At 53.2% G+C, this 24870-nt stretch overlaps 1 protein-coding gene across 10 annotated transcripts in view; it reads right to left on the bottom strand.

Moving 5' to 3' along the window:
- Nucleotides 1-24870, bottom strand: part of PRKN (parkin RBR E3 ubiquitin protein ligase) — a 638297-nt gene that overhangs the window by 171034 nt on the left and 442393 nt on the right. For 8 of the 10 annotated variants that reach the window (XR_013960334.1, XR_013960335.1, XM_080663608.1 and 5 more), the window contains one exon: nt 18949-19085. The exons of the other annotated variants lie outside the window; for them this stretch is intronic. Coding sequence is in view for 6 of the 8 variants with exons in the window: in XM_080663608.1 (XP_080519734.1) it covers nt 18949-19085 (137 nt within the window). In the remaining 2 variants the exon portion in view is untranslated. The remainder of the gene's footprint in view (nt 1-18948; nt 19086-24870) is intronic. 10 annotated transcript variants of the gene reach the window in all.

Here is a 24870-nt window from a genome sequence, read left to right as displayed (position 1 = left end):
CTTCAGCAGCTCAAGGGCCTTTCCGTGGATCCGAGGAGGGTGGAGCGGGGGACAGGGAGAGGGGACTGCCGACGGCCACGGCGCCAGCCTGCGGGGCTCCAGGCAGGTGTCCCCACAGCGGGAGGAAGGCGGGCGCAGGGCGGAGCTCCTGCCTCAGCTGTCCCATCACCGCGTACAAATGCATTCCTTTCCGCCATTCCCCCGAGGACCGGCCCCTCCAGGGGGGATGGGAGGTGCCGAGGACCCGACCTCTATGCCCTCGTGACTCCGCAAGTCACGGGTGATCCCCGTTATAGACAACAGGGCCCGGAGTGCTCCCGGGGGGGGGGGGGTGCTTTTAAATAACGAGGACGCAGGCGGGGAGCCCACGTGGAGACGTGTGCAAGCACTGGACGGCTGGCCCATGGGCACGACCCGACGGACTGTGGTTGGCGCCGCGCCCTTGGTTCTCTCGTTTGACGGCCTTTGAACACGCCCCCCCCCCCCCCGCCGTCCCCCCCTGCCCCCGATGGCTCCTCTGGGTTGATGCATCCCTGCGAAGGGAGGGGGAGGCCTGGTCCTTTCGGACCCCGTGCTCGTCGTGAGCTGAACACACGAAACACTCAGGCCCCCTCTGCTGCCCTGCGTGCGTGCTTGCTGCTGCTCTCCCTTCCAGACATGCTGACAAGTGAGAGCAGTACAATCTACTGTGCACCCCACTCCTGCTTACTTATTTTTCCTTTAACATTTCTTTGGTTTGATAAATATTTCCTGACCACCCGCTCTATAGTGTAAGATAACACATCGTTCCCTGGAGTCATGGGAATAAGACAAATGCATCTGTTCGCTCACTTACTCACTCGTTCACACACTCAACTCATTCACACACTCACTCGTTCACACACTCACTCGTTCACACACTCACTGGTTCACACATTCAACTCGTTCACACACTCGCTGGTTCACACACTCGCTGGTTCACACACTCGCTCGTTCACACACTCACTCGTTCACACACTCACTGGTTCACACACTCACTGGTTCACACATTCAACTCATTCACACACTCACTTGTTCACACACTCGCTGGTTCACACACTTGCTGGTTCACACACTCACTCATTCACACACTCACTCGTTCACATACTCACTCGTTCACACACTCACTGGTTCACACACTCACTGGTTCACACATTCAACTCATTCATACACTCACTTGTTCACACACTCGCTGGTTCACACACTCACTGGTTCACACACTCACTGGTTCACACACTCGCTGGTTCACACACTCGCTGGTTCACACACTCACTGGTTCACACACTCGCTCGTTCACACACTCACTGGTTCACACACTCACTGGTTCACACACTCGCTCGTTCACACACTCACTGGTTCACACACTCACTCGTTCACACACTCGCTGGTTCACACACTCACTTGTTCACACACTCGCTCGTTCACACACTCACTGGTTCACACACTCACTCGTTTACACACTCACTCGTTTACACACTCACTTGTTCACACACTCACTGGTTCACACACTCACTCGTTCACACACTCACTCGTTCACATACTCACTCCTTCACACACTCACTCGTTCACACACTCACTCCTTCACACACTCACTCGTTCACACACTCCTTCACACACTCACTCGTTCACACACTCGCTCGTTCACACACTCACTGGTTCACACACTCGCTCGTTCACACACTCACTGGTTCACACACTCGCTCGTTCACACACTCGCTCGTTCACACACTCACTCATTCACACACTCACTCGTTCACACACTCACTCATTCACACACTCACTCCTTCACACACTCACTCGTTCACCCACGTACTGTTTACTGAGGCCTGAGCCTGCACATGTGTGAGAACACGCAGAGGAAGACGGATTCCCACCCAGGAAAGAACTTGGTCAAATGCCAAGACTGACATTCACGGAGCAATTACCAAAGTGGGCGGCCTTCTGGGCCATGGACTCCTGCTGAGCCTGGGCTCCGCCTGTAAGGGGTGGACTGTGATACCCACCTGCTGAGCAGCTGGGCTCAGAGGAGGTAACGTGTAGGGCACGGGCTGTGGGCTCCGGGATCTCAGGCCAGCGGGCTGTGGTGTGAGATTCTGGAAAAATGTGGTTTTTGGACCTAGCGCCAAGCAGGGTGGGTGAGGAACTGGTGAGCGAGGGAGCGAGACCCGGAGGCTGACCCTGACGCCCCTGAGGCATGGTCTCCGTGAGATCTGCGTCACCACGTGAGTGCCACGTCTACCTTAGCTTTGCACACGGTGTCCCAGCAGGCAGGGCAGGCTGGCTGTGCTGCCACCACCCAGTGGGTCCAAAAGTAAAATCTGGGGGCTGACCCACATACATATTTTATTGGCTGTAAGTCTGCCTAAGGCCAAGTATCTAGACTAGAGAATCTAGTAAGTTGACTGAGTATTGAGAAAAGTCACGCAAGGAAAACTATGGGAGATGCTGTGGAATGGGAGACAGGAAGGCATGGGTGGGTCAGCCACCCCCGGGGGTCAGGACCATGTAAAGACCAGCGTCCTTCACCCGGCAGCTCCTTTGACCTCATTGCGTCTGAATTTCTTCAACTGTCAATAACAGGGGCACGATTGTTATTTTACGTTCCTTTTACCTGTATAGTTTACAAGTTTTATTTGAATCATGAAAAGTCAGTAGGTGTAGCAGTGATGTACATAATTTCATCTGGAAGGAAGTCTATGCCAGGGTTCACAACCTCTCACAAAACCCTCTCGCCACTTTCCCAAACCATCCTGTCTGAGAGCTGTCTGCCTGCCAAGGTGACAGTGTCTAGGTAATTCTCTCTCTCTCTCTCTCTCTCTCTCTCTCTCTCTCTCTCTCTCTCTCATCTTCCTTTTTTCTCTTTCCCTTTCTAATTCAAAGACACAAGTAACTATTAATGAGGACTCTGGGTCAGGCGGAGTCAACTAGAATTTTCAAACTGAGTTGATGTGATTTCTGCCCAAAGCGATCTGACATTTCAGTTAAGCTGCGCACTCGCCTCCAAGGAAAAGCTCCCTTCCATTAAGCTCCCGCGGAATATTAAAAGCAGTGCGTGGCCACCCATGACTGTCTTCACAGGTCCTGGAACTGGAGCTTCTTTTCTTTTTTAAAAATATGTCTTTATTGATTTCAGAGAGGAAGGGAGAGGGAGAGAGAGAAACATCACCGATGAGAGAGAGCCATGGACCAGCTGCCTCCTGGACGCCCCCCACTGGGGATGGAGCCCGCCACCCGGACCTGTGCCCTTCCCGGCTGAGAGGAGCTCGCAGACCACAGCCGGGCTCCTAGTTACCCGTGGCCCCGCTGGTCCCTGGACACGGGCAATTCCACGGTGGCGGCGGGGTGAGTGGGACCGAGGGTTTGCCCTGAGCACCAGGGGGCACCCCGGCTCGTTGCTGAGCAGAGTCCCTGGCCTTAGTGGGATCCAGCGGGATTCTCCAATGACTCTTGTGAGCAAGTGGTTAACAAAACCTCCTCTGAACGAGGGGCCCTGGTTTCCAGGGTGCCGCTGAACCCGGGGCCCCTAACGGGACACGGGCAGAGCAGCTCCCGAGTGATGGGGGCCCGGGATGCCATTACTGTCCTGCGTGTCTGGGGCACTTTCTTCAGGGCATCGCACAGGCGGGGCCGGCATCGGAGCAGAGGGCTGGCTGCCCTCACCGTCCCCCGAGAAGCGGGGCAGCCCCGGGCGGGGACGGGTTGCCTGGGTCCTGGGGTGCACGTACACCCCGGTCCGGAGGGAACGCTGCGTGCTCGTGGCGGGCTCAGCGTGTTTATGCAAACGGGTTGGTAAAGACAAACGCACCCGCTGAGTGATGGAGACACGTCTCTCGTTCCTCGTGACGGACCGGAGTCAGCCTCTTACGGTCCTCTGTCTGTGGCCTCAGCTGTGCGCGTGAGAGCGGTCCCTGCCTGTCCCCACCCAGGCTCCCAGGACGGGCAGAGAGCCACCTGAGAACACGTGGGCACGCGTGTTTTCTTTCTTGTTTGTTTTCGGCACGCGTTTGGATCCACGGTCTGATTTGTGTGCAGCCCGACGGCGCGTCCATCCCAAGGGCCTGGTGGCTGCCCATGCGGCCTGCGTCCGGCCGGCAGGGCCACGGTGGGGCCGTGGACGGTGGCTGAGTCCCTCAGTTCTCTCTGCCGGGCAGGCAGGCGACGCGGCCAGGTGCTCCTGGGGTCCCTCGGCATCAGCTCCTGGGAGCCGGACCCTCCCTCCAAACCTCGGAGCCGGGAGGGGAGAGCTGCTCGCGAGCGCCTTTGTCACCAGCTTCGGGTGGGCCATCTGCGGGCTCCGCGGCCCACCCGTGGGGGACGTCACCGTGGAAGATGCGCCGAGAGGCCGAAGAGAACCAGCCACTCTTTTCGTTCTTCTTCCGCAGACACGCTGACAGGTCCTCCATCGTCCCGAACACGGCGGTCATGTAGCCGACGGAGCGCCACACCAGGCCCGACGCGCTCCCCAGGCAACGCCCTCCAGGCCGGCTCGGAGCTGCGGGGTGGCGTCCATTGGGAGTGACTGTCGGGACTAATGCGCTGGAAGCGGGCTGGTGACCGGAAAGCGCTGGAAGCGAGGCATCGGGCCACTTTTTCTCCCTGCCAAACCATAGGCGAGTCAGCGTTTTAAAAGCCAGGATTGAAAGTCTGCCTTTGAATTGATCGAGTGGCTGCATCGGTAAGTTTGGAGTGACCATCAATGCACGGAGATGAACACCTAGATCTCGTTGACCAAATCCGCAATTAGTCTGAGCCAGTCTCTCCCAGGGAGCGGGGCGGAGATTCCTGGTCAGGGACGTGGCCACAGGGTGACGTGGGGGGGGGGGGGCACGGGAGACGTTCCGATGAGCTTTCCTGGGGAACTGCCTGGCTCTGGATGGGCACACGCGGGGCCTCCCTCCACATCATGTGCTCCATGCCCCATTTCATGGGTGATGGGTTCGCAGCACACAAATAATGCATATTGGTGACATGCGTGACGACAATTTCAACAGGATCACTGTGCAAGCAACAGCAAAACACTGTTTCAGAAAAAACGTCACTTAGGTCTGTGTTCTTGCTCAAATCATAAAATCCCCCTGTTCTCGGCCAACACCCCCATGGACAGGTGAGCGCACCTCTTCAGGGAGCCCCGCCTCTGTTCGGGCTCCTCCGGGGAAGGATGGACATGATGCTCGCCCCACAGAATGCCGCGTCACTGCCTGTCACTCAGGGAGACGTCACACAACAGCTTGGCTGGCCGGCCGGCACGAAACCTGGGCTACACTCCGCGTTTACGATGACCTGTACATCCAAGCAGGTGTTTCAGCTTTAAAATATGTTGGTGCTTTTATTTATTTTCATTCTTTATTTTCTTAATATATTTTTTACAGAGAAGAAGGGAGAGGGATAGAGAGTTAGAAACATCGATGAGAGAGAAACATCGATCAGCTGCCTCCTGCACACCTCCCACTGGGGATGTGCCCGCAACCAAGGTACATGCCCTTGACCGGAATCGAACCCGGGACCCTTGAGTCCGCAGGCCGACGCTCTATCCACTGAGCCAAACTGGTTTCGGCAATATGTTGGTGCTTTTAAAAGTGTGTGAGACTGGGGGCAATGGTAAGATATGTACACATATAATACCTTAATAAAAAAAAATGAAAAAAAAAAAGTGTGTGAGACTATCAACAAAATGAGACAACCCTAAAATAAGTTGAGGATTAAAGCAGATAAACACGGAAGGCCAGCTGGGGAATTTATTTGTGTCAAATAATCCTACCGATCATTTCCTGCGCCCGGCTAGGTGCTTGCAGGCGCAGTGAGGGCGCTGAGAACCCCACAGTGAGCGAGAGGGCCTTGCTCCTGCCGCTAAGGGATGACATCAGACGAACGAACAAACGAACACGCTAACGGCAGAGGACTGCCGAGCAGCATAAAGCAAGCAGGGAGCGGTGGCCAGGGGCCTGGCTTATGTGCCATGCGGTTTAAGTGACTTTTAAGAGGGAAGTGTCACTAAACCCTACGTCATAGGAGCCGTGTCAGCGGAGGGAAGGGTGTCCTTGGGGGATGGCCTGGTTCCAATCGAGTCGCAGAGGAGGAAGCAACAGGCTAAAGGCAGGGAAATGGGGAGCTCACTGGGCCCGGGCAGGTGGGAGGGGGCCTGGGGCAGGTGCAGGAGGGTGAGGAGGGGGGTCTGTGGGGAACAGTGGGAGTATAAGGGGCCGAGGGCCTGAGGTGAAGGCGGCTGGGAGGTAAGCTGGGGGTCCTGCAGGCCCGGACTCCAGCGTGCCCTCCACCCTCAGATCACAGCCGCCGCAGGGTCCGGCCCAGGTCCTAAGCCTAAACCTGGGTCCTGCTTTCTAAGGCGGAACTGACTGGTTGATGCATCTGATAGTTGACTAACGAGAAGGAAGCTTGTAATGAAACTGAAGACGGGCCGTACTTTCTGTGAACAAGGTACAAATGGAACAGATTAGACCACAACGTACGTTTGTCAACCAAACGGCCTTTAGTCTTTCTCATCTAGAAATATGGCCTTTTAACACACAGCTCATTCTTAAAAAAAAAAAAAAACAACCCTGTGGTCATACTGTCAATTGCTAACTTTATTTTCAGTTTACATCATCCACTTATGAATACCCTTTTCCTCGATTTAATTAGTTAGTGTCACTCACACTTTAATTGGTAACAGCGTAAGACGGAGCTGAATTTGTAAATGATTCCGCAATGTCAGACCAAGTCACGTCAATGTTATAAAAACACATCACAGCCGGGGCACAGCGATACAGCACCCGCATGTGTGCCGGAACTGGATTCTTACAGTCCTATTCCTAATGAAGATGATAAGTTAAATAGAGCAAAACAGTATAGTCAAAGATGAGAAAAATCCATTTCCCCGCAATTTTAGTTCCAATTCCTTCGGTTAAGCATAATCCAAACTCAGTGCAAAAGAATAGTGAGCTGACGCATGAGTACTCTGAAGGCACAGATCATCAACTGTTGCTGATGCGCTCGAACATCTGTGGGTTTTCAGCACGCAGCGGCACATATCCCAGCTGTTGCGGATGACATAAGCGAGTCAGGCATTCACTGATGCAGCAAATCTGTCAACACACACACATTCTTTGGGCACAAACAACAGAGTGTCGTGCTTTCAGTATTCAGCGATGATTTCAGAAGAAGACTCCCTTAAGATAGACGCCAAGTCCTACCAAAGAAACTTCATGGCTTGAGTAGATGCTGTAGATAGTTACTCAAAATTAATGCCCTAGACTCAAGACATCATGGCCATATTTATTAAGAACGAGTAGAATGATGAGCCATTATGTTGCAACAACATACAGTAGGTATCTGCCTCCAGTAGATCAGTAACTTACTGTCATGTTTATTGTGTCTCTGTTTCCAAATAAGACTGGAAGCTTCTTGAAAGAAGAAAATTGTCTGTTGACTTTTGCATTTCTATTATTAATATTGTGCGGTGAGATCAGAAATAATATAATCGATGGATAGATGGATGGATGGGTGATGATGGATGGATGGGTGATGATGGATGGATAGATGGATGAATGGACGGATAGATGATGGATGGATGATGGATGATGATGGACAGATGGATGGATGAATAGATAGTTAGATGAATGGATTTGGGCCCTGGAGTACAAAGTAACAGGGGAGCTTGGTAGAGGGTTGCAAAATGTTCACATGCCAACATACAGTTCACGATGATATTTGGCAAAAGGCACGCCGTTTTCCCAGGAGACCAGAAGGCCTAGGAGTGGTTAAGTATTTAATTGGGTAATTTTTTGAAATGCTTATCTACTTGAGTCTCATGTCAGTCTCTCTGATAAACAGAATATCCCTGTTAATAGTTAGTATTCCCCCCCAAAAGCTTCTGCAGTCTTCAATGCTCCGCCCCCCCCCCCCCCCCCGCTAACTTTCCCACGAACACGTCATGTGACCTGACGCTCAGGTCAGGGAGAACAGCCACCTGCCAGCCCCTGTGCAGATGGCACACGGCTCCTTCCCCCAGGGCTGGGCTCCAGGCTGCAGGCAATGTGGGAAGTGATGAGCAGGGCTTTTAAACTCGCTCAGGATTGAGGTCCTGTCCAAGCTGGTTGCAAATCTCAGGATCAGCTTTGCGCGTTTTTTCTACCTTGGTCTATTTTTATTTTTGAACCAGAAGGAAGAATGGCGAACTTGCAGCCTCGCGGTCTGCTTTAGGGAATGGAGTTGGATGTATTAATGCTGATTTATGCCCGTGTGCGTGTAGCTGGGCATACTTCCCAGGCAGTTGCTCCTGGAACTGACGCGGAGGGAGCTGCAGAGGCTGCGTGTAGCCTGGACCAGCACCCGGTTCCCGAAGCAGAGCCTCTGACGTGGTGTATGAGGCGAATCGTTTCTGATGATGATGGTGGTGGTGGTGTTTCATCCAACAAGAGAATTCTGGGCCCACATCTTCTAGTACTTGCCTAGTTACACGTGAGTGACAAAAGCTCAGTAAGACCAGCTGATGTCACTGCAGTGGGCAACGGAGAAGAAACGGCCTCTAACGGAACGAGCACATTCAAACTAAAACCGGGGGTAAGACACCCAAAGGAGAAACGGCTTCGAGTTGCTGTAGAGGGTCAAGCGCCCCACATTCTCTTACTTTTAGGTCCTACTAAAAATATTCCATAATAACGCGTGTTTTGTTAATCTTCACTCGAGGATATTTTTTCCATTGATTTTTAGAGAGTAGAAGGGAGGGGGAAAGGCACACAGGAGAAACATCGATGTGAGAGAGACACAGCGATTGGATACCTCTGGCACATGCCCCGACCACAGCCCACAACACGGTATTTTAACAAACTCAAGTTTCCCCTCTATTTCAATTGTAGAGGGCAATTAGAATTTGGCCTTCACCATTTTTAAAATGTTATTTTAATTAACAATGGAAAATACGTAGTTCTATTTTATTCTTTTAAAAATGCAATATAAAGACAACTAAATCATTTTATTTATTTTTAAAATATATTTTTATTTATTTCAAAGAGGGAGAGAGAGGAAGAGAGAGGTAGAAACATCAATGATGAGAGAGAATCATTGATCAGCTGCCTCTTGCATGCCCACACTGTGGATTGCGCCCACAGCTCAGGCATGTGCCCAGACCGGGAATCGAACTGTGACCTCCTGCTTCATAGGTCGATGCTCGACAACAGAGGCACACTGGCCGGGCTAGACAACTAAACCATTTTAAACAAAGTTTCTGCTATTGCTTGAAGACTATAGACCAGGGACAGGGAACCTTTGCTCTGCTAAGGGCCATGTGGATATTTATAACATTATTTGCGGGCCTTACAAAATTATCAACTTAAAAACTAGCCTGCTCTGTTTGGTCAAACATTAAATTAACTCACCCCTAATGCCTTGGCAGGGCCAGACCCGATGATTTCATGGGCCTTACACGGCCCGCGGGACAGATGTTCCCTATCCTTGCCGTAGACCTTTGTTTTTGCCTCCTGTGGTCTTGCTAAGTGCTGAAGTAGGACCATCAGTTAATATAACAGCAACAACGTAATGCATACTGTTGCTACCTACATATTTTCTTCTATATAAAACTAGGGGCCCGACGCACAAAGATTCGTGCAAGAATGGGCCTTCCTTCCCCTGGCTGCCGGCACCACCTTCGCTCCGGCTAGAGCCACCTTTTAGTTCCGGCCCGGAGCTGCCTTTCTGCCTTCCCACGCTGCCCAGAGGCCCGGAGTGGCTTTGGGGCGGTGCTGAACACTTGCGTCGCTGTCGTGGTGACAACAATGCAAGCGTCCTGCCCTGTCCCCGGCCGCTTGGCACCTACATATGCAAATTAACCCGCCATCTTTGTTGGGTTAATTTGCATACTCATTCCTAATTGGCTGGTGGGCGCTGCGAAGGTACGGTCAATTTGCATCTTACTCTTTTATTAGTGTAGATAATCCCAGATCCAGCACATGGGTAACGCTTCCCAGGGTTCCATGGAACACAGTTTGATAACTATTGATCTAAAGGTACCACCTGGAGACTGAGATGTTAGTGTATCTTGCATATCTATTAGTAAGTACTTTCTTCAGTTATTGATTTGATTGTTTTTTACTCCGAGTCCAATAAACTTCATAAAAGTAAATAGAGGAGTGAGATCATGTGATACTTGTGTTTCTCTGACTGGCTTATTTCACTTAGGATAGTATTTTCCAGGTCCATCCATGCTGTCCCAAAGGGTAAGAGATCCCTCAGTCTTTTCACTTTACATGAGCAAAGCAGTTGCACCTCTGATAAAGTGGGTCTGGAATGGGATTGGCATCAGCTGACAGCCGTCATGACCTGGCCCACGCTCCCCGACTCATGAGTGTGCAGTGGAGTCTGCCTCCTGGATGCTGAACCATCAGCACCCCAAAGAAGACCTTCTGAAAAGACTTCCATGTGTCCAATCCAAATCTTCTTCTCTGCACCAGGTGTTTACCTGGACTTCACTTCCCTGACTCCCTTGCAGCACGCCAGGCTAGTGGCTATGCGCTGGCCAGAGAAGGGAGGTGTCATTTCCACGCTAGGGTTTCTAAGAACGATGCACGTCTCTCTCATCATTTCCTTCCCCCGTGCCAGCTGGGTCCTGGGTCTGGGGATCAGTCTGACCATGAAGAGAGTGGTAGGTCCCATGGCAGAGCCAAAAGGCAGAAACACCACTTTGGGGGGAACATGCCACCCATCTGAAACCCGCCCCCACCCAGGCAGGCAGTGAGCTGCGTGTGGGTGTGAGCCTTCCACGCAGATTCTGCTGGCTACAGCGGCGGGTCTCCAATGACAGCCAAACCCGTTAGAGCCCGGCTGTGTGACGATGCATCTGGGAACTGAGGACTGAGTCGAGGCTGCAAACGCCATGCTGACCACCTCCACCGCAGAGCTCACCCTGCTTTTGCTTTCACGAGGATGGAGAAGTTCAGGGGACCCTCCGTGAAATGTGTGCCAGGGAGTCCTGATTTTAAAAGTAGGTGGCAGAAAGTTCCCTGCATTGCGTAGGCACATGGTGTTGGGGGTGGGAGCCAGGCATCCTGAGGGGTGGGGTGGGGCGTGTCGGGGACACCAGGTCATTTAAGCCTGTGGAGCAGAACTCATGTACAGGGCTCATGTTCAATAGACCGTCACTGAATTTGGGGGTGCCCAGTATTTACAATCGATTTGACAACCTAGAAGGTGGCTGGTATGGACTGGATTGTGTCCTTCAAACATTCATACGTGGAAACCCCAGACCTCAGCCCCTCAGGGTGTGACTGTGTTTGGAGAAAGGGCGTTAAAGGGGTGACTAGGTTAAAGGGCGGCCATTAGGGTGATCTATCTGACTAGTGTCCTTAATAGAAAGAGATGAGCACAACGGAGAGACACCAGGGCTGCAGGCCCAATGGGGTGGCCACCTGAAGAGCATGGGGGGGTGGCCACGTGGGAGCACCCCTACCTCAGGTGGCCATGTGGGGAGCAGCCGGAAGGTGGCAGCGTGGGGAGCAGCCTGGGGTTGCCCTCTGCAAGCCCAGGAGGCCTCAGAGCCCTGGACCTGAGGCGCCTGGACTTGGACCGCAGCCTCCAGACTGCGGAGATCCATCTGTTCCGGGGGCGCACAGTTGCGGTAGGTTGTGATGGGGCCCTGCCGACTCCCACAGCAGTGATGACTGAAGAACTGTCGCTGGTCACCCCAGGAAAGCGCTGTTTCTGACAGCTGGGGACCTGGGGGTCGGACTGACATCAGACCAAATTGCACCACTTCCCCCACCAGGTCTCCCTCTCCTCCTTCCTGGACTTGCGCTGCTTTTGGATCGACGTTTCCCTCCATAAGCACGTCACTCCAAGAGAAATGACTTCCAGTAAAGGCGAGAGGAAAGAGACAAGAACAATGCCTTCCTGAACGCCTAAGTGGAGTCAGCAAGAGCACCTCCAGGCTGGACTGCGCAGGCTCAGATTTTACTGGAAACAGGCGCCGTGTCGTCCAGATATTACATATTCATTTCATCCTCACATTAGAGTATTAAAGCACTCCTCTTGCTAACTGGGGCTGCACTGGGAACATTAACTTGTTTCACTGTCCTGCTGAGGAACCAAATATATAAACCCTCATGAATATGCAAATCACCCCCCTAAGCACATTATTAATTATTTCAAAGCTACTTGGAGGTCAGTGGCTTCTAGCAATTTCTATGCATGAAGTCTCATTAATACAAGACACCACACAGTAAGAAGGTTTTATCAGTTATTGCATGTGTGTGTGTGAGTGTGTATGTGTGTGAGTGTGTATATATGTGTGTGTGAATGCATGTGTGTATGAGGAGGTGTACATGTATGTGTGAGTGTGTGTATATATGTGTGTTGGGTGTGTGTGTATGAGTGTGTGTGAGTGTGCATGTATGTGTGTGTGAATGCATGTATGTATGAGTAGGTGTGCATGTATGTGTGTATGTATGTGAGTATGTTGGGTGTGTGTGAGTGTGCATGTATGTGTGAATGCATGTGTGTATGAGTAGGTGTGCATGTATGTGTGAGTGTGTATATGTATGTGAGTGTGTTGGGTGTGTGACTGTGTATGAGTGTGTGTGCATGTATGTGTGTGTGAATGCATGTGTGTATGAGTAGGTGTGCGTGTATGTGTGTATGTACGTGAGTGTGTTGGGTGTGTGAGTGTGTATGAGTGTGTGTGAGTGTGAATGCATGTGTGTATGAGTAGGTGTGCATGTATGTGTGTATGCATGTGAGTGTGTTGGGTGTGTGAGTGTGTATGAGTGTGTGTGAGTGTGCATGTATGTGTGTGAGTGGCTGCCAGGGCTGAAGAAACATCTGTCGTAGGTAGGAACTTTGTCAGCGAAAGGCAGTGATGGCTTCAGGAATAAAATGCCCCTGGAAGACGTATAATTTTCTTGGAGGAACTGTACTCCAAGGACAGCTGGTGGTCCCCACCGGGAACTGAACCGTTTGGCCAGGCATGTAAGCTGGCATGGCACGACGGGAAACGGACATCCCTTCAGAGAACCAACAAGGTCGGCGCCTGAGCTTCCAGAAACCAAGGACAATGCCAGGTCCTGACCTGGAGGTCCAGTCACCTCCCACGGAGCAGCCGAGGTCGGCTCAGAGCCGAGGGGGGAGTTCCCGGCCCCGAACCAACGGGACCAGCCACACCCCACCTTCCGGCGGGCCTGGCGAGACCTGGAGCCCCTTTACTTTGCACACACAGGAATTCCGTCTTATTGATGAGCCATGGCCATCGACATCAGCTTCTAATGAACCCCACAGTGTGCTCAACCCAAAAGGACATGGGTTCAATCCATTCTTGTTCCTAATAGTCTGCTCTTCCTCCTGAGAGTCTGAAAAACGTGGATTTTCTAATTCTGTGGCATTACTACTTTATAGTCTGTCTTACTCCACGCTCTGTGGATCAGGGCAAAGTTAAATAAACCGAAGGGAGAACGTGCCCATAGCTGGCTAAGTGGACAGCGCCTGGTAATTGGTGGGTTTATGCGTTGAGTTACAGGAAATGCCTGGCTACCGTTAAGGAATGTCTAAATACATGTTCCTCTACGAATATACATGCATATGCACACACATTCTATCGTACCGTCCATGGGAACGCATGCTTATGTAACAACCAAAATAACAAAAGCCAATGTTCACTCTGAGCTCTCTCCAGCATGGAGTCTTAAAGGCACCTTCTACGTCTTTATTTTCACCCGTCCCCCTGACAGCGTCTGAAAGGGGTGCTGCTGTGTCTCCCTGTTTTACCCTAAAGTGAAACCGAGGCGCACCCATGTCCTGTCACTGGCCCTGCACAGGTTTCGTCTCGGCGTCAGGATTTGAGCGTGCCTCCCCCGTGCTCTGGTGCGTCCCAGGATATGTGCTCAATGTGCTGAATATCCACATTGGAGGTTTGCTGGTTTCTTGGAGGTATTCTTAGGGCTTATATTATTTAAAACCAGTAGCCAGGTGCACAAATTCATGCACATTGAAAGTGAATTAATTAGAAGAAATATTTTAATATTGCTATTTGCCCCACCCCCCGAACTCTGTCCCCTCCCTCTGCCTGCTGGCACCTGCCTTGGCTGGCCTGGTGCCGCCTTCCCCCCACCCCCCCAATCGCCGACCCCTCCCTCTTCCTGTTGGCACCTGCCTTGGCTGGCCTTGCACCGCCTGCTTGCTGGTCCCATCGCCCCAATCACTGTCCCCTCCCTCTGCCTGCTGGCACCTGCCTAGGCTGGCTTGGCACTGCCCACTCCCTAGCCCTGCCCCCCGATTCGTCATTCAGCTGTTAGATCAATTAGCATATAACCCTTTTATTATATAGGATATGAAAAAAATAAGCTCCACTAAGGATGCTCAGGCTGGTGCTGGACCCTCCCAGACCTTGGTCTGCATGTCAGATGCCGCTGTGTCATCGTCGGACAGGGGACAGGCTGGAGGGACAGTGGGGTCCACCTACAAGGACTCAGGGGAGGCCCTCGCTTGTTATTCCCTTTTGTAGAAGGCTGCCTGTGCTTGGCTACATCATCTCACTTAACTGACTCTGGTAAGTGCCACACCCGACTTACGGAGATTCAAGGTTCCTGCAAAGAAGCCGTTAATTCAAGAGCACGCTGATAACGCAGGCCCGGCCGGGAAGGGAGGATGACAGGCCGAGGAAGGGAGCGCTGTTGTCCCCACCGCGGACCGCACCTTGAGGCTGGAATGGGCCCCGGGATGTGACCTAGGTGGGGCGTGAAGCTATGACACTTAGCAAGACGTTTAAAAATCCAGCAAGTGATGAATGAGGAGAGTGTTTCTGTTGAGGCAACGCGAGACCATCCGGTTTGTTTCTATGAAAACATTCTATGATAACATTAGAAAGTCTCTTTTCACATAGGACGGGGACACATCACTTGAGTCACAGCAAAAGAAAAAAGGCTGAAATAGTGCGTGACAACAATAGGGGGACAAACAGAACTACATTTTGTTGAGTAAGTGCTTTGGGAAACGGCAGTCCCCCGTCCATGGGGGATATGTACCCAGCCCCAGTGGATGCCATGCCTGAGAGGTGGGTAGCACTGAACCCTGTTACAATGATTTTCCTTACACAGACACACCGATGCTAGAGCTTAATTCATAAATTAGCGCCCCCCCCCCCCCCACCCGCCGCCTTAAACCATCTATTGTCCCGCACTCGCCTTGTCATTTAAAGGAAGCACGTTTTGGCTTCCCCCTGGCAGACCCCAAGTGCCGGCCTCACTGCTCCTGCGCTGGGGGCCGGCACTGAGTAAGTTCAGGGCGCCCTGAGCACCAGCCCTGCGATACCGAAGGCGGCTACGACGTGGCTACTCCGCACGGCGCCCACCGGGAGGCGTATGAGTTGTTGGTTTCGGGAATTTTCCCACTGGATACTTTCAGTGTGGTTAACACAGTGGTCGGCAAACTCATTAGTCAACAGAGCCAAATATCAACAGGACGACGATGGACATTTCTTTTGGGAGCCACATTTTTTAAGCTTAAACTTCTTCTAACGCCACTTCTTCAAAATAGACTTGCCCATTCCTAACAGGTTTGGCTCAGTGGATAGAGCGTCGGCCTGCGGACTGAAGGGTCCCAGGTTCGATTCTGGTCAAGGGCATGTACCTTGGTTGCGGGCACATCCCCAGTAGGGGGTGTGCAGGAGGCAGCTGATCGATGTTTCTCTTTCATCGATGTTTCTAACTCTCTGTCCCTCTCCCTTCCTCTCTGTAAAAAAATCAGTATGTTTTAAAAAAATAAATAGACTCGCCCAGGCCGTGGTATTTTGTGGAAGAGCCACACTCAAGGGGCCAAAGACCCGCATGTGGCTCATGAGCCGCGGTTTGCCGACCACTGGGTTAACAGGGGATGACTGAAACCTCGGAGAGTGAAGCCGTGGATCCATGGAGCCGTGGATCCAGGCACACACTGTGGAAGAAGTGAAGAAGTGGCTCTGGAACGAATGAAGTACGTGGCGCAGGAGGGCCACCGCACAGGCGGAAGCGGTAGGCTGTGTCCGCCCGGCCGGCCTGTGGTCGCCTGGTACATTCTCTTCCAGTAACAGACCACACGGGCAGGCCGCCTTCTGTGGCTGCTGCTGGACATGAGAGGGAAGAGGAGGCAGGGGGACACGTTCTCAACAGGAGGTGGCATCGTGAGAAATGAAGGCAAGGCTTTACGGAGCATTACGCTTACCTAGCCAGGACCGAGGCAGGTACGTTTACGGTGAGCCCACCGCCACCGAGCCCGGTGAGCCCACCGCCACCGAGCCCGGTGGCCCCACCGCCACCGAGCCCGGTGAGCCCACCGCCACCGAGCCCGGTGACCCCACCGCCACCGAGCCCGGTGACCCCACCGCCACCGAGCCCGGGACTGCTACACGCCGATTCCTGTTGAAGGAGCCAGCGCTCCCTAGGAAACGGGCTGATCCAGGCTATGGAGAAAGGATGACCGAAAACGCCTGGACCTTCCTGCTACGTGAGAAAGCCTGGCTCACGTGGACCAAGGGGTTACTATACTTAGTGTGCTTACCGTTTTCCATCACGAAAAAGGCTTAACATGTAAAAATAAACGAGAAGCTGATTTTTACAAGTAGCTTGGCTACGAAGATAAATTTTGAAAATGGGTATTTCCCAATGTTTCCATGTTATTTGGTTTTGCGAAGGAAGAAGGTTTATCAATTTTTAAAAGTCTCATTAAAAAATTAAAAACAGAAACAGAATTTTCCACGCTTCAAATAAATGTTTCACGGACTTTTGAACGCTTTGTTAAAAACATAAAAGCGCAGTACCTTTCAGTAAGTTTTCCTTAGCAATATATTGACACATGTATTATGTAAATCCTAATTTACACACCACTGCGTTATTGGCAGATACAACTGAGAAACGAGTGTCATAATTTACAAAGCCAACGATGCAGTTCGCTGCTTGCACCGGGTCTCTGAGAGGCTGTGGAGGTGTACTGTTCAGCTTTGATCGACATTAGAACTAAGTGCTGAAAGAAACCGAACTTACAGTCTGCTATTCGATCAAGGTGTCGCAGTTTCCAGCCACAACTCTCAGGGTCAATGGAGCATATTTACTCTCACCACAGTCAGTAAAAGCAAACACACACCGAGGTGCGGACCCTTACCTCACTCCACAGACAGAAATGAGCTCACACTGATCCGTGACCTACATACAAGAGCTGAGCTATTAAATGAGACCGTACGGGTCCATTTTCATGACCGTGGACTTGGCAATGGATTCTTACATTTGGCATCAAAAGCACAAGCAGCAACAGAAAAAAAAAAAAAAAAAGAGAGAGAGAGAAATTGGCCTTCATCAAAATGAAACACGGTCACGTATCAAGGGACATTATCACCAACCACAGAAGAGGAGAACGTTTTGGAAGTCATACACCTGATCAAGGTCTAGTGTCCAGCACACATAAGGAATGCTTACAACTCAACCACAAGGCAGACGACCCCATTAAAAATGCACAAAGGCTGTGAGCAGGCATTGCTCCAAATAGATATTCAAATGGCAAACAAGCACATGGGAGATAGTCAACACGGTTGGTCAGGAGGGAAATGCAAATCAGAGCCAGAGTGACGTGCCCCTTCACACTAACGGGACGGCTACTTAAACAACAACAACGAAAAGCAACAAGTTGCTGGCGATATTGCGAAACGGTGCATCGGCTGTGGAAAGTCCTTTGACAGTCCTTCATCGGGTTAAACGCAGACTTACAACACGACCCAGCGTTCTTCATCATCGCCTAAAGTGAAAACAATGCAAATGCCCACGACAAATGACCTGATAAACAAACTGTGGTGTGGCCACATAACGGAACGTGATTCAGCCATGAAGAGGAACAAAGACACATGCCCCTACTCGGATGGACTTCAAGAACATTACGCTAGCCCTAACCAGTTTGGCTCAGTGGATAGAGCGTCGGCCTGTGGACTGAAGGGTCCCAGGTTCGATTCCGCTCAAGGGCATGTACCTTGGTTGCGGGCACATCCCCGGTGGGAGGTGTGTAGGAGGCAGCTGATCAATGTTTCTCTCTCATCGATGTTTCTAACTCTCTGTCCCTCTCCCTTCCTCTCTGTAAAAAATCAATAAAATATATATTTTTTTAAAAAAGAACATTACGTTAAGTGAAAGAAGGCAGACACAAAAGGTCACGGGGTGTATGATCCCTTTCACATGAAGGATCCAGAACGGACAAACCCATAGAGACCAACACAGTGTCTGCTATGAGCTGGGGGTCAGGGGGGACGGGAAGAGATTACTGAATGGATGGGCTGTTGTTTCTCGGGTAATAAGACGGTTCTAAATCTAGAGGGAGCCGGGTGGTCCCTGCCTTGTGAGTGCACACCTCACAAAATGCCACTGAACTGCACACCTTAAAACAGCTGATTGCATGTGATATGAACTTCACCTCAATTAAAAAGACAGGTAATAATAATAATATAGTGCAAGTAAAATGTTGTAAATGTTGAAAGGTTTAAAAAATATTTAAAATCCTAAGTATTTCGGCTCTAGCTCACCCTCCTTGGATTCCTTTTTCAATATATGTTGTTTCACACACATGTGTAGGTGCTCCCAGTGTTTGCAAATGAGGCGCATGCCTTTGCGCTCTGGGTGGGGGCGGCTCGGGAGCAGCGCGGGAGGGCTGACACCTGCTGGGGACCCGGGAGCAGGTGGCAGGTGCCTGGGATGAAAGACACTGCCCTCACTTCCAGGCCTTCGGCGGGCTTTGCGCGTTCTGCTTCCACACAGCTCGTCCGCCCCGCAGGGTTTTGTACTTTGCTGTGACCCAAACATCACGGCGCCTTGCCCCCAATGATCAAATAGGTATTTCCCTTTCCAGCCCTCAGCGGGGCCTGGTGCAGCTAAGACAGGCTTGCGCCGGCCGCTCTGCCGTTCTGAGCCGGCACTGCACCGGGGGACGCGCGAGACTTACCCACACAGGGCAGCGAGTAGCCCAGCTGGGGGTCGTGGACGAACTGCCGGTCGTTGAGCCTGGTCACGCAGTACAGGTGGAAGCAGTCCAAGCACATCACGTGGCGGTGGTTGCACTGGAAAACCAGGACGGGGCTCCTGCAAAACAGAGGCGCTGCCTGTAGCTCCCGGAGGGCGGGGGGGCCCCCCTGCAGGGAGGACTGCACCCCATGGAGGGCGGCGGGCGGGCGGCCGTGCTCAGAGAGACCACCTGCTGGGCGCTGCTCTCTGCATGCTGGACCCCGCCCTCCAGGGGGGAAGCGCGCCATCAACCACACGGAACGTTGATTTCCCTAATTTTCCGTGTTTTATGTTAACAGGCTTACTAGGCAGCTGCTAATTTTAATTTATGGATTTTTAAAAATTGAACGGATTGGGGTGACATTGGTCCACATGAACACAGAGGTGTCAGGTGTGGGTTTCTAGGTAACAAGACCTGTATGTGGCACCGTGTGCCCACCACCCAAAGTCAGATCTTCTCCTGTCACCTTATATTAGCACCCCCCCACCCCCCCCCCCGGCAACCCCCACACTGCTGTTTGTGTCCACGGTTTCAGTCCAGGCAGCTGCTTCCACGCGAGCTCCGATACACCCTCCTTCTAACCCTGTCTCCTCATTCCCAACTAACCCGCTAGCCACCCCACACACATCCGCATCCCTCTCGACCCGTCATTACATCGCAGTATCGATCCGTTTCTCCCAGAGATGTCACCCCTGGAAGGTGGACACGTGCCTACTTTACATTGACATTCTCCCGGCACCAGGCCCTGCAAGGTTTTAAGTAAGCGTTCCTTGAATTTAATTATAATAATATATAGAATCTGAGCTTCCCCGAAGTCAAAAGAAAAATTACGACGGCACCGAAGTGCTGAGGGGAACGGGCGCTCATGTTTCCCGGGAAGCGGGAAAGGCGAGCTTCGGAATGAAAAATGATTCCGCAGAGGTTCTTCGACGCTAAGGTTTTGCTGTGCTGCCACCCCCATCCCACCCAAGCATCCGGTTTTTTAAATCAAGCTCAGGAGGTGCTGTAAACTGATACAGACAGAGCCTAAACAGGTTGGATTCTTTTAAAACACTTAGTAGGGGGGAAAAAAATCTCCTGAATAACTATGTATTTTGCTAGCAAATGAACCATCCGATTTTATGACAAAAAGGAGACAGGCTGAATATATTAATTTGAAATCAGCCCCAAGGCAATTTTAATATCAAAAGAGTCGCTGGAGCTTATGTAGATAAGCCTGTTCTCTATGGAATGATCATAAAATACAAAACAGTCTTCATTTCCCACCCAGTTCCTAACACGTCTGTGTTCTTCCGAAGCCCCTTCCCCAGGAAGATTGATCATCACACATTAGTGTTACGAAAAGGTCATTTGTTAACGATCGAAATATTTTCAAAACTCTGTTTTCTCACTTATTTCAAAGCAATACCTAAGGCGGAACAAAATGGAAAAGATAAGACCTAGATGTTTTAATGTCATGGGTCTTGAGGACAATGGTCAACTTGGTCTGAGCGGGCGTGTCCCCAAATAGTTTTGTGTCCTTCCATCTCCCACATCGGAACCCACGCACGTCCACTCAGGGCCTTTCCCAATGAAACACTGGCTGAGTTCTGAACCGCCACCCTTCTCCCTGGTAACCGTTTCCTCCTTGAAGATGATAGAATGTGACACTGCCCATTTCTAACGTAAGCGCCCCGCGCCCACACGGGCACACGCAGCCCATCTGCTCTCGGTGACCCCGAGGAGCTGCTGTGTTACCCTCCCCTCTCCCGGCCAGATTCCATGAGAAATACTGTCTACTCCGGCCAGGCCACGTGGCCGATGAAGCCTGCACAGACCCCTCATCTGCTATCAGCACATAGAAACCGGGAGGACATATGAGAACATTTTTAAAGACGTCCCCATATAGAACCAGGCTAAAAAGGGACCCTCAGCGCGTGAACTGTGCCCGGCGTGTGGCGTGGGGTCCTGGGGCCGCCGAAGGCTCCCAGCCCGGGAGGGGTGACGTCTAGTGAGTGCGCCCCCCAGGGAATGCGGAGGGAGGAGGGGGAGCCCTGACCTGCCGGCAGGTCCTTTCACCAGGACACGAGCTCCGGCACCGGCCTACGGGGCCGCGGTCTGGGCGGGAATGACAGCACAGACAGCAGTGACATCTGGGGGGCATGCGGGACGTAGCTTCTCAGGGGCCGCTGCTCCTCCGACAGCCCTGAGTGCCCTCTGCTGAAATTACACGTGAATGTTAACGGATGGAGCTGGAAGGTGCCTGTCCCCCTGAGAGCCGGCACAGAGCAGTGACGCCAAGGCTGCGCACGGGCTCCGTCACGCGGAAAGGAGTCCCAGACGCGTGGGGACAGCGCTGCGGTACTGGGCAGCGGGGACTCCCGCTTTCCTGAAGGAGCGGCCAGACCCCTTTGCCCGTGGCAGGTGGCATGGTGAAGGATCTTGGCAAAAACACAGGGCCAGCAGTGACATGTGCCACCCAGGGAGAACGCTCCATCGCAGGGGTCCTCAGACTTTTTATTTTTTTTAATTTTTTTATTATTATTATTTTATTTTTACAGAGAGGAAGGGAGGGGGATAGAGAGCTAGAAACATCGATGAGAGAGAAACATTGATCAGCTGCCTCCTGCACACCTCCCACTGGGGACGTGCCCACAACCAAGGTACATGCCCTTGACCGGAATCGAACCCAGGACCCTTCAGTCCGCAGGCTGACGCTCCATCCACTGAGCCAAACCGGTTTCGGTGGTCCTCAAACTTTTTAAACAGGGGGCCAGGTCCCTGTCCCTCAGACCGTTGGAGGGCCGGACTATAGTTTAAAAAAAAACTATGAACCAATTCCTATGCGCACTGCGGGCCCAGGACGTGTTGGCTGCTGAGCAGGACAGGCAGCGGCCCCCGGCGGGCCGGATCCATGTCCTCGGCGGGCCGCCTGTGGCCCGCGGGCCGTAGTTTGAGGACGCCTGGCCCACAGGGCCCGCGTGTGAAGCCCTGTAGTTGGTGCCCTCGCAGCTAGAAAACAGCCGCACGTTGTCGGGGCTCAGTCTCCCTCTCCCTCATCTGCTGCGTCTCCTTCTCTCCCTCTGCCTGCCCAACTCTGTCTGTCTGTCTGTCCGCTTCCTCTGCACAGGTCGGTGAGAGGGAGGCTGGGGTTCCAACTTCCCACCTGAACGCGACACCCATTGAACGCGACCTCCCAGGCAGGCTGAGATGCGTGAAGACAAGGAAGCGCGTCTACGCTCAAAGGAAACAGCACCCTAGTGACGTGGGCAGGAGAGGGACACGGACGGTGGGGTTCCGGGGGGATGAGTTCAGTGGTTAGAGGACAGGAGAGGGACACAGACGGTGGGGTACAGGGGGGATGAGTTCAGGGGTTAGAGGACAGGAGAGGGACACGGACGGTGGGGTACGGGGGGATGAGTTCAGGGGTTAGAGGACAGGAGAGGGACACGGATGGTGGGGTACGGGGGGATGAGTTCAGGCGTGAGAGGACAGGAGAGGGACACGGACGGTGGGGTACAGGGGGGATGAGTTCAGTGGTTAGATGACAGGAGAGGGATGAAGGATGGGGTACAGGGGGGATGAGTTCAGTGGTTAGAAGACAGGAGAGGGATGAAGGATGGGGTACAGGGGGGATGAGTTCAGGGGTTAGAGGACAGGAGAGGGATGAAGGATGGGGTACAGGGGGGATGAGTTCAGGGGTTAGAGGACAGGAGAGGGATGAAGGATGGGGTACGGGGGGATGAGTTCAGTGGTTAGAAGACAGGAGAGGGATGAAGGATGGGGTACAGGGGGGATGAGTTCAGGGGTTAGAGGACAGGAGAGGGATGAAAGATGGGGTACAGGGGGGATGAGTTCAGGGGTTAGAGGACAGGAGAGGGACAAGGACAGTGGGGTACAGGGGGGATGAGTTCAGTGGTTAGAAGACAGGAGAGGGACATGGACAGTGGGGTACGGGGGGATGAGTTCAGTGGTTAGATGACAGGAGAGGGATGAAGGATAGGGTATAGGGGGGATGAGTTCAGTGGTTAGAGGACAGGAGAGGGATGAAGGATGGGGTACAGGGGGATGTTTTCGGCAGGTGAGGAGGTAGGAAGACAGCGGGCTCAGGGCAGCAGGCTCAGGCGTGTTCCCCAGGGACCCACCTCCTGGTGCTCACACGGTTCCCTTCCACGCCCCGGTGGTCTGACCTGTGTCACAGGGGAAACGCAGACACAAGGACCGTGATTTCCAGAACTAGGTGGGCAAAGCACGGCCGCCTCTGCCTGCGCGCCCTCCGGGGGCCGCCTGCTCTCAGGAAAGTGAGCGCCACGGTCAAGGCCCTCAGGCAGCCGGGGGGTGGGGGAGGCCCCGTGGCGGGAGCTGAGCCCTTGCCCGGCCAGCTCTGAGGGCAAGCACCTGACTCCCTGCCGAGGCCAGCCCCGGGCCCGCGTCTGGCTGCTCCCACACTCCAGGTCCCCGAGCCTGTGCGGATCACACTCACTGCCACCTTGCACCCCACGTGCGGGAGGAGCCCCACGCAGCAGAGTGCCGTGTGGGCCCAGAGGATGGGTCACGCTCAGACAGCAGGTCAGAAGAGAGCTGAGAGCAGTGGCATTTGAACGAGAGTCGGGGTTCCAGGGAATGGGGTGGAGAGAGCACCCCAGGGGTTGTGAGAGCACAGCCAGGAGGGGGAAAGCCGGGACCCGGTGTGCGGCCAATTAGACACAAAGGCATGCGCAGGGCCGGCTGCCGTGGCTCAGCAGTTGAGCTTTGACCTCTGAACCAGGAGGTCACGGTTCATTCCCAGTTGAGGCACATGCCCGGGCTGCGGAATGGATCCCCAGAGGCAGCCAAGCGATGATTCTCTCTCATCACTGATGTCTCTCCCTCTCCCTTCCTCTCTGAAATTGATAAAAACATATTTAAAACATACAAGCTTAGGGAGAGCAGACTCTTCTCAGAGCGGCCAGGGCTCCTGGGGTTTAGGAGAGCCTTTGATTAGATAAGAATCATCAGAGGCGGAAAGCCACACCATTAAGTCACTTGACTTTATCTTCTTAGCAACTGTCCCTTTAAATTCCTTGGTTAGAGACAGCTGCTAAACAACAGATCGATGGCTGAGATCTCAGCAACCACACGCATTTTCATTTCATCTACACTAGCAGCGTCCCCTGCAGCCTCCCCTGCAGCCAACCCCGCAGCATGTCCCGCAACCCCTAGCGCACGGCTGACACGCCCCGCCGCCCGCAGAGACGCAGCCGGCACCACGGTTACCCCACGTCCTGGCGCTCCTTCCAAGCGGAGTCCGCCCAGGGGGCCGAGCCCGTCCTGCCTGACAGACGCGCCTCCCAGGAACTGAAAGCAGCTCTGACAGCCGAGTGGCCTCAGAACTCCTGCCGCAGCCACGTTCCCAGGCCCGAAGCAAGTTCGTCTGCCCGTCCGTCTGCTTGGAATCGGAACCCTGCGAACGGCCGCGCTGTGGGTCCCGAACCGGGTCACTGACCACCCTGCCCGTCCCGGGCTCGCGGCCTCACCCCCCACGCACCCACTCGCTGCCCAGGAAGGGCGGCTGGTGCCGGCAGCCCCCCGCGGAAGCCCCCATGTTCCCGCGCACACAGCACCCCCGGGAAAGGCTCTTCGGCCCACAGTTCTGAGTGACTTCACTGGTCCAGTCGCCCAGGACTTTGGAACGAGGGCAGCCTGCCAGGCCCTGTCCTGTCAAGGTGACTCGGTGAGCACAGCGTGGTCCCTCCCGCCCCGAAGGAGGTCACGGCTCTGTAGGAGGTCACAGCTCCGTGGGGGGGGTCACAGCTCTGTGGGAGGTCACAGCTCTGTGGGAGGTCACAGCTCCGTGGGGGGGGGGGGTCACAGCTCTGTGGGGGGTCACGGCTCTGTAGGAGG

Source organism: Plecotus auritus (genome assembly GCF_963455305.1).
Source record: "Plecotus auritus genome assembly, chromosome: 4".
NCBI classification, from domain to species: domain Eukaryota; kingdom Metazoa; phylum Chordata; class Mammalia; order Chiroptera; family Vespertilionidae; genus Plecotus; species Plecotus auritus.
The sequence above is the reverse complement of the archived record's forward strand: the minus strand, read 5'-3'. Positions and strand labels throughout refer to the sequence as shown.